Source organism: Patagioenas fasciata, chromosome 2 (genome assembly GCF_037038585.1).
Source record: "Patagioenas fasciata isolate bPatFas1 chromosome 2, bPatFas1.hap1, whole genome shotgun sequence".
NCBI classification, from domain to species: domain Eukaryota; kingdom Metazoa; phylum Chordata; class Aves; order Columbiformes; family Columbidae; genus Patagioenas; species Patagioenas fasciata.
This window is the reverse complement of record NC_092521.1, coordinates 61436187-61446149: the sequence shown is the minus strand read 5'-3', so window position 1 is coordinate 61446149 and position 9963 is coordinate 61436187. Positions and strand designations below refer to the sequence as shown.

Here is a 9963-nt window from a genome sequence, read left to right as displayed (position 1 = left end):
CATCCAGATAATACATGAAATATTTGTGAAATAATTTCAGGAGCAGATATGTAACTATTGTCTTTTAGAAAGAAGTATCCCATTTTGTTAGACATTAATGTAAATAATGTATGGGAAAAGCTTGGGAGCTGCTGATCAAAATACTTTTCTGTTGATAACTTGATTTAGTAGATAAGACAAAAAGCTTTTCCCCTTGAAGCTGTTGGATTAAATGAGTTCAAGGTGAGTGCCAGCTTAGGGAAGGCTCCAAAGAAATACATGGTTTCATTTTTGGTAGAAATTCAACAGCATCAGTTTCCCAACATTAATAATTTCAAAACCTGTATTTTTAGATTGTCACTCACAAAACAAAAATGCCTAAATACTTCCACCAGCTATGTAAGTTAATGAAGGTTGCAGGTTTATCTCATTAAGGAGAGTATTTTATTAGAAGTAACACATGGAACTGTTTTCTAATATACACTGTAAAGGTCACATAATTAGATATTTTATTATAAATATTGTTATTTTAATCACCCCTTTCCATTCATTCTATATTGATTTTTACTGATAGTTCTTTTGCTAGTGAGTTATCTAAGGACAAGTGGTTTAGGTACATGTGGGATTCATCCCTTGCATCAAAAGAGAGGAAAGATTTAATCTGTTTTTCTGTGGATGCACATTGGATTTAAGGGCTTTTCAGTTCCCTTTTGTTCTTATGCTCATCTTTCTTGAAGGTAGCAAGAAGAAAAGATGATGTGCCATCATTGCCTCACCACCAAGTCCAGTGTTCCAAGTCACATAAAACAGGGAACAAATCTTTTGGTTCTACTTTCATTCTTTGTTTATACAACACAGTAATAATCAATGAGTAGTTTGATCTAAAGAGAAAAAACAGCAGCTCTCCAGTGTACCAGATCCATGCAAGATTGAGTGTTGATGTCTTCTGGAGGAATTTCTGTGGTCCTTTTCACTGTCTTGCAGAATAGGTCATGCCTTACAACCACAGACTGGTTGCTGCTCTGATTTCTGATACTTTTAGTGCACTACACTCCTCAGCTTTCTACTCTCATCCTTCTGTGCTTGAACTCAGGAAAAAGACCATTAAACACAAGTATTTCAGGCTTAGTTTAAAATTCTCATTTGAAATAAGGAGCTATAGGTTAGGAATTCCCTGCACACTGCTTAGCTGTGATTTCAGGGCATGATTAATTTCTCGGTGCAAATCGCAAGGCAGACACCCACAGGGGTTCGTTACTTGTGCTTGTAGCAGAAGATTGAAACAGAGAAGTGCTCATTCATAGATGAGGTCATAATTTTGCTGTTGAGATACACCTGTAATATTTTCTCCATATCAAGAGCTACCATTCAGATTTATATGCAGTTTTCTGTCATGTTCCTTTCAGATGCCAAAGTCTGAGTATCAGGATCCCTAGAAAACTGCCATATGCAACCAGAAAGTCAATTTGCAATGGAGAAAAATACATTGAAAAACAATACTTTTTCACAAAACTTCATTGGCAGAGCTTTGCCTTACTCTCCTTCACATTGCTGCTAACCTTTCAGCAGCAACCACACGAACAGAGACAAGTGAAGCATTTGCAGCCGGCCATCTGATGATAACCTTGACTGTGACATACATCATCATTACCGCTCCGTAAGGCAGGAGGGACCCGCAAGCGCCGCGCGCCCGGGCCCTGCAAGCAGCTAGAGGGGACGGCCATACCGTCCCTCGGCTCTGCCCTTTGGGATTTTCCCTCCCGCCCTTGCCGGGGTGCCACCCGCCCTCCCTCCCTCTGCTCCAGTCCCCGAGGCCCCACGGTCCAGCCCTGCCCGCTCTGCTGAGGGCGCACCGACCCGCGCCGCCGCCAGGTGGCACCGTGCACCCGCTCTTAGTGCGGAGCCGCGGGCGGGGCCGGGCGTGGGTAGGGCAGCGGGTCCCGGTGCGGGCAGCGAGTCGGGGAGCGGGTCCCGGGCCAGGAAAGAAATGTTTTACTGAAGGGGAGCGGCCGCCGAGCGTAGGGCGCCGGGGTGTGGATGTGCGGGAGCAAGAACAGGGCTTTTCGGAGTGCGCTGCGCAACCTTATGGCCTGAGTGCCCCCAACAACGTGTCGTTTTAAATTATTGTTGGTTGTATTATCATCATTATTAAAGTCTATGGATTCTAAATAGCTTCCAGTTCATGATGCTGGACGTTTCGTCTGCAGCGCTTGCCCGTAAGCACTAACGTGTCGGTGGCATGCTTGTACTGGGGTGTTTCAGCCCGACGGGCTTAAGCGGGAATATGGGGGGACAAGAGGATTCAGCTTTTCCCAGCTGCCAGTGACATGCTGCAGCGGAGCGCCCCGGAGACCGTTCCCCGGAGGCCCGTGCCTCTCCGTGGCTGCCCGCGGTGTGCCTAAGTGTGGGGCGGGGTCGCTGATCCAGGGCGCGGGGTGCCCGGCCAGGGCAGGGCCTGGGGTACCGGAGCGTGGGGGTGCCGGCTCCACGCTCAGCTCCCCTCCCGGTGTCTAAATCCCTGCCGGCTGCGAGCGTGTGAGAGAGTGTGTGTGCGTGAAAAAGGGAGGAGGGAGGAAGTGGGGTGGTGGTGGTAGCGACTGGCAGGCGGGGGGGGATTATTGGCAATGGGCGGGAGAGAAAGAGACGACTCCTGTTTTCTTTCTGCCAGCGCAATCTCGGCTCATTTTCGCTAAGCAATACAAGTTCACGGACGAGCTACCCAGCCAGCCCTCCTCTCCTGTCATGGACCTCCCAGGTAAAAAGGCCGTTCCCCTCCCCACCGGCTGTTCTTTTTTGCAACATACGATTTTAAATTATAGCAATAACAAGATGAGAGGTTAAGGCAGCGGGAAAGAAGCCTCGGGGCAAGTGTAGCGGGGAATTCCCAGTAGCGAGATCTCAGGATGTTCTAGTGAGCGGGCAAAACTGAGATGCAACTTCCCAGAGAGAGACCGGTTGAGATTTTGCCTCCTGCGATGTGTGTGCATGCCGGGGTGAGAGCCGGGGGATGTCTGAGCCGCCGCTTCCTTCCCGAGAGTTTAGGCAGCTGCCGGGATCTGCGGCCGCGAGGGTAGCCTGTCCTGAGGGACAAAGGGTTAGAAAGTACCAGGCGGTGCCAGGGCTCAGCAGCCTCCCGTGGGCTAGGAGGAGGGCGGCGGCGGCCGCTCCCAGAGCTCGGACGGGGCATCACCGCGGCGGGGATCCGGGTTCCGGGTCCTAGGGATAGGACAGCTCCAGTAAGGGGAAGAGGGGGCGTTAACGATAACCATCATGATAAAATCGCCTTCAGTAGTGGCTGGGATGTTAACAGACCGATATAAGCCCGGCTCGCAGATGTCGTAAGAAGTAAGGCTGTGGAAGATAGCCGGGTTTTGGAGACCCCGTCGACTATGGGGGTGGAAAGGGACTGATTGAGGAGCCCACAGGGTACTCGACAGTGGGTTCAGGGACGAAATCTGCCGCGCTGCCCCCTCCTCCCGCCTCAGTACGGCTATACTTGAAGAGGGTGTTTCTCGAGTTATCAAGTACGGCTGCGGCTGCAGGACCCCCTGCTGCTGAGGGACGGGAGAAAGCAGACGCGAGGAGACGACGAGCACCGACGTCTCTCCTTGACCTGTTGTGCTGGCTGAGGCTCCCGGGGCGGGCAGAGGGGACCCCGTGCCAGCGGGGTGCTCCCGGGCGGCTTGGTGCCCGGCTCCTCCCTGCCCGCTCGCTCAGCTTCACCGCCGCCTTTGCCCTTGGCAGGGTTCTGCGCGCCGCCTGCCCTCTGAGGAGGCTCCTTCGCCCTGCGCGGACAAGGAGGAGGAGGCGGAGAAGGAGAAGGGGAGGAAGGCGCGGCCCCAGCCGCCGTTGCCCAGCCGGCGTCCCGTAGAGCTCTGGCCGCAGGGCGCCGCGGCGGCAGCAGGCGCGTAGCCCCCTCCGCCTCCCCGCGCGCGTCCGCCCGCGGCGGCGGCGGCGCGGGGCGCCCGCATGGCGGCGGCGAGCCGGAGCGGCGGCGGTCCGGCGCTGGGCATGGGGCGGCGGCGGCGGGGGGCGCTGCCGGAGCCGGCGGGCGGCTGCTGCTGCTGCCTGGCGGCGGCGCTGCCGCTTCTGCTGCTGCTACTGCCCGCCGGGTGCCCGGTGCGGGCGCAGAACGACACGGAACCCATCGTCCTGGAAGGGAAGTGCCTGGTGGTGTGCGATTCCAGCCCCTCGGCCGACGGCGCCATCACATCCTCCCTAGGGATCTCGGTGCGCTCGGGCAGCGCCAAGGTGGCCTTCTCGGCCACCCGCAGCACCAACCACGAGCCCTCCGAGATGAGCAACCGCACCATGACCATCTACTTCGACCAGGTCAGTCGCTGCCTGCTTTGCCTTTGCTGCCCCACACTCCCGCGCCGGTGGGCCCTTCGCCACCTTGCGCGGGCATCCCTGCCCCTAGTCCCCCGTGACTACACGCTTGTTTTCGTTCTTGGTCCCCTTGCATGTTTTAATCCTGACACACCCGCTCAAGAGCAATTTTACAACCGAACTTCCAAGAAAGTGTTGGGGAAGTACTTTCAGGTGGCTACAGGGCTTTCCTGGAGTGGGGGTGGGAAGCGGGTCCCATCGCTGATACGGAGAGGGCTTTAATCTGTGAACTTGTGCCTCGGACGCTCGCGGGAACACCTTGCAGCCGAGGATTGCCCTGGTCGGCCAGGGGCGACCTGAGGGGAAGAGTACATATGCCCGCTTCTGTGCCCCGTCGGAAATGCTCGTTTTCAGGGCAGGGGGAGGACAGACATTTACGGGTGGGGAGTCGCCGAATCTGCAATTTCCGAGCGCATTTGGCAATGTTACAGCATCTCTTAGCGGGAGGGAGGGCTGAGGAAGCAGAGAGTGTTTCCAGCGTTATCAAACGAGACGAGTAATGTCCCCGGTGGGTTATAACGGAGTGGTGTTACCCTACACGGCATACACCGGGCAGAGCAGCGGACAGCCACAGCTCACTGTGGTCATCCTGCCCCAATCCCACTGCACTGCTTGCTTCCCGGAGCCCAGTCCCCGTCCTTCCGCTTGATTTTTGCGATTAAATTTACTTTCTTTTTTCTACTTTCTCTGACTCCTGGAGAAGGATTGCAGAGTTCGCCCAAATTAGCACACACAAACTGTTTTCTCTGGTTTGTTTTCATCTTTCTGTCTGTCTGTCATTCTTCTGTCTGCATGTCCCTCCTATTGAATTTGCACAACTATTCCTCAAGTACAAGATCTCATAAAGTCAGATCACTAGAGGAAAAAAAATAAGAGCTTGCTTCATGTATAATGTATTTTAGATGCTTTACCCTGCAATGCTTAGTACTCAGGAGTGTGAAGGTATTCCTCCCTTGGTGGTCCCACAACAACAGATTTTTTTTTTTTTTTTTCTTTCTTGGAAACAATAGGGTTTGACTATTTGTGAAGAAAGGATCAGGATTTGGGGAGTTTTGTTTGTGATTTTGTTTTTTTCCTCGTGCTTTGTATTTTTTTCTTGATTGAAACAGAGGTTGTAGCCTGCAAAGCTGAGTGGGATGGGCAAAGCGGAGCAGCCATCTCGGGCTCACTCGTTTGCCACACAGGATCCTCATGGGCCCATGGGTTTTCACTCCTCATTACTGGTGCCTTTTGAGCCAAATCAGGCTGCCCATCACCGTAGCCTGGAAAGGAAGCAAGTGGATGAGCTTGAGCTGGATCCCCGTCACATTGGTGGGCTCTGCACCGCCAGCCCCTGTGGGGACAGAATGCGGCTGCCGCTTCTAAGTCAGGCTTTGCACATCTGCCAGAGGACTCCACTCTTTCTCTGTTTTCTTTCTTTCAAAAGTCATTCAAATAAATGACAAATTCAGATTGTTGTTGAGGAGGAGGAGCAGGGCCACCCTAGCCACTTGAGGAGGGTGCGGGCCAGGCAGCACAGCTCTCCAGAGGGAGAGAGAGGCATGAGCTGGCAGATGTTGCTGAGCATCCTGTCTTTTCCTTCGCATCTCTTTGCAGCATGATTTTAGTTCCATATCCTATTAAACTCAAGAGCAGATAGTTCTAGGTTCAGTAGTGCTAGCTAAAAACACACACATTTGCATTAGGATTGGATGAGTTTCAGGGTTTTTTTTTCTCACTTCTTTCCCCTCCCTCCTTTCGTTCCTTCTACTTCCCCCCCATCTGCTTCTGCCACCTTTGCTTTATTGACAGTCCAGTGTGGACATTTGCGCTCCATCTAACAGGCTTTGGAAATAATTTTTGCGTAACTAAATCATTTTATGAACTGTGATGCTTTTTAAATGCCTCTGTAACTTGGCTGCTTTTCCCTGCAGTGCACTTTTAATTGTGCTACAAATGCCATTTTGGCTAGGCTTTATATTAGTCAAGGAGCTCATGTCAGATTTTCACTGACGCTTTTCTAAGGTGGGGTCTGATTTATCTTTTTCTCTCTTTCTCTCTCTCCCTTTTTCTTTTCTTTTAAATTTTGTTTTGCTTGTTTGTTTACTTTCCAGGTATTAGTTAATATTGGCAACCATTTTGATCTTGCTTCCAGTATATTTGTAGCACCAAGAAAAGGGATATATAGTTTCAGTTTCCACGTGGTCAAGGTCTATAACAGACAAACCATCCAGGTGGGTTGTGATCTAAGGAAGATACTGTCTTGCTGTCTTTCCTTTTTTTTTTTTTTTTTTCAAACGCTCATTTCTAGATCCTAAGGTGCATTTACAAGAGCAGCAAGTGAAGAATGAGACTGTAGGTTATTTTAATTAAAATATGTCTCTATGCATGACAGGAATCACAGATTAACTTAGCTTAATTCAACCCTGTTTCTAACCTGCACAAAAGTGTAGTGGTGTGTACAGGGCAAAAAAGTCATTGAGAGTATTGAGAAAACTCAAATTCTCTCTCTTTGTAATTTTTAGGTAAGTTTAATGCAAAACGGCTACCCAGTGATTTCAGCTTTTGCAGGGGATCAGGACGTCACCAGAGAAGCAGCCAGCAATGGGGTCTTGCTCCACATGGAAAGAGAAGACAAAGTGCATCTCAAACTGGAAAGGGGCAACCTCATGGGAGGGTGGAAATATTCAACCTTTTCTGGCTTCTTAGTATTTCCACTATAAAAGAAGGCCAAATAGGAGACAGATCCATGAGCCGGAGCACGGATTCGATCGTTAACAACATCCTGAACTTGGCAGTACATGACAATATTTCCAGTCACTCCGTCAGACTGTCACGGTAGAAGAATGATAACCTTCTAAACTCCAATATTTGCTTTGAGTATTGACAATTCCTCGGGAACCTGCACCTCTAATTAGTTTTAGACAACAGTGATCTTTAGGAGAAATGAAATTATCGACCTGAGCAATTTGTACCTGTGATTGTAAAGTCAATTTTGGATTTTATTGTTGGGATCATTGACTTTCTGCTTTTTTTTTTTTTTTCCTCTTTCATTTTTTTCCCTCTTTTTCTTTCTCTTGTTGTTGTCCCAATGAGACAAATAACTTGGACCACACAATCGCTTTGTCAAAGGCTTGCTCCAGAGCCAGAAGAATGAAGTGTTCAGCCCAATGAGGTGTTCTTTCCATGCTTTATTTCTTTGTGTTGTATAGCCTTAAGAAAAAAAAAAAAAAAAAAAAAAGAAAAAAGAAAAAAAAAAAAGAATGCCTTCGATCTAAGTCCTGTATTTTTCTGGGGAGGGGGATTCTGGACATTACTGTGTCAAAAAGTGCTTTATCCAGTGAAGCAAAATTTGCACGATTGGAACCTTATTTGTTTTGTGTTGTTCGTGTTTTTCATCGGCTTTTCCTTTTCCTGATTTTTGTTTGTGTGTGCTAAAAATGTAAGCTAGATTGATCAATAAGACAAAACAAAGCACATATATACCCTGTAGCTCTAAGTAAAGCTAACCAGTGAACAATTTTATCTGCACTTTCCAGCTGATCTTTATAGACCTATTTAGAGAGAGAGAAAGAGAGAGAAAGAGCGAGAGAGCTACATGATCCTTCAGTTACAATCTGGAAACCGGTAAAGGAAATGACATTTCTGAATTGTCCTGACATTTCTAGAAGGAACAATGGAGGCTTTGAATATCTTCTCTGACCATATCCTAAAATATATCCTTTCTTTGCATTATCAAGTGTGTTTTGGGTGCTTTTATCTGATATTTACTTCATGTATTTGTCCACTAACGCTTGAGTACACATTGTGGGAGCACGGAGAGGTGGCAGAGCAAACTCTTCCGAATTAAATAAAACCATCTCGACTTGACATGGCTGTGACAAGTATCAGAGGAGTTGCCACTAGCATCTTTGGCAGCCTTTGGGAGAGGGGCCTCAGAGGATCAGCAAATGCACCAGAAGTTGCGTGGGTGCTGTGCAGTTATTAGCCGTGTGTGCTCTTCCCTGTACAAGTGGCCTCAGAGTTCTGGGGGTGGACTAACATCGATATTGGAGGTTAGGAAAAGTTATCATCCCGATCTACAAGAGGTAAAATATCAGGTCAACATGAATTTCATATTTTTGCCTCATTCTCAATAAGCAGATCTTGTTTCTTCAGTTTTTTTTTTTTTTTTTATGAAGGTTATGAAGTGTCCTGAGGAAAATCTTGCCTGAGGAGATCCAGGAGGAATGTTTATATTATTTTATATGATTTTTATCTTAATTTATATAATTTGAAATATTTTATCTTGCTATTAAATTCCACAACAGTGGATGTGTATAAGACTTTATTTTTGTCAAATTTACTCCTCTGCCACAAACAAATACAATGCAAAGATATTTGCAGAAAAATGGTGGTAGCTATGTTGTATTTTAAAATTATGGTGGACATGTCATATTCATTGTAAGTTTATCATTAAAGGGACAAAGTCAATTAAAATCATATATTCTTAAAAAAAAAATCTGTGTTGCTTATGATACCTCAGATGACTAAAACAGAAGCCTACTTAATATTTAATGTTTTTTCAACATTGATGCTATTTGTTTGCTTTGGTGTTTCACTTTGCCAATTACTAAATGAATGTGTTTCAGCTTTGCTTTTTAGTGGGTTGCATTTTTTAGACCCCTTGTGCATTGGCATGAGTGCAATGTTTCCGGTTGCAAAATATCACAAGGCTACATTTAAATACAGGAAATGAAAGCTGAGTCAGCAGCAAAATTTTTCTACTGAAAAATGGTTATGAAAACAGTTGTCCTAATGGTAGGTATAGTAAAACTACTTATAAATCTAAGTTTTTGTGTTTAAAACTTGATTGTATTTCTCAAACAGACACCAAGGTGGGTTCAAGGTCCCAAGTTTTCAGTTTCTATTATGTTTCCTCAGTCTCTTGTTCAAATTCTGCCTACCATAATCACTTAGAGTTGTCCCATTTATCTCAGTTAATTTGGCTTGAATAAGGCAATGACATCTTGGTTCTGTCTCTCTCCTAAGCCAAATGAGGCCAATGACAAGATTTTCCTAGAACATATTCTCAGAAGTTTCTTAAGCCACTGAAGTTGCAGAATCTGAGTAGCCCACTAAATGTATTCAAGTTCAGTAATTTTGACCATGCTAATTTTATAAAGTTAAATATGCATATATGATAACCCATCTTCTTCTGGATTTAAAGAAGGTCTCTAATATATTGCTTCTCTCCCTCTTGTACTCATGTGTCCTTCATGCTAAGCTATAGAGTCAGTACTGTTATATAAATAGTTAAATTAAATGGAAAATGGGCCGTAAATTGTCATTGTACACTAATTACAAGCATGGTAATTTTTTAATGTTCTTTGCAATATTTTTCCCTTTCCTCTTTTACTTAATTTTGTATCTGAGTTTGAGAATGTGCAATCTACTTGTTATTGGAAACAGTAGGCATTTAGATATATGTATTAGATGTGGGTATCACAATATATTTTGTGTTACGGGGGGAAATATACAACAGTAGCATTGCAGAATGCAACAAGAAATATCGGGTGACATCACTTAAAGAAACCTCTCAGCACATTAAGGGTAGGCTTATCTAAAGTAATTTGT

General features: G+C 46.6%; 1 protein-coding gene across 2 annotated transcripts; it reads left to right on the top strand.

The window, feature by feature from the left end:
• The first annotated feature begins 2130 nt into the window (after window positions 1-2130).
• CBLN2 (cerebellin 2 precursor) lies at window positions 2131-8082 on the top strand. Of its 2 annotated transcripts, XM_065831627.2 has the most exons (5): window positions 2131-2195; window positions 2648-2734; window positions 3724-4311; window positions 6462-6581; window positions 6873-8082. In XM_065831627.2, the coding sequence occupies exons 3-5, from the start codon at window positions 3949-3951 to the stop codon at window positions 7068-7070; spliced, it is 681 nt and encodes a 226-aa protein (XP_065687699.1). In that variant the 5' UTR covers window positions 2131-2195; window positions 2648-2734; window positions 3724-3948; the 3' UTR covers window positions 7071-8082. The 2 variants fall into 2 exon arrangements, with proteins under 2 accessions (XP_065687699.1, XP_065687701.1); XM_065831629.2 differs by lacking the exons at window positions 2131-2195; window positions 6462-6581 and having other exon boundaries at window positions 2598-2734.
• The last annotated feature ends 1881 nt before the right edge of the window (window positions 8083-9963 follow it).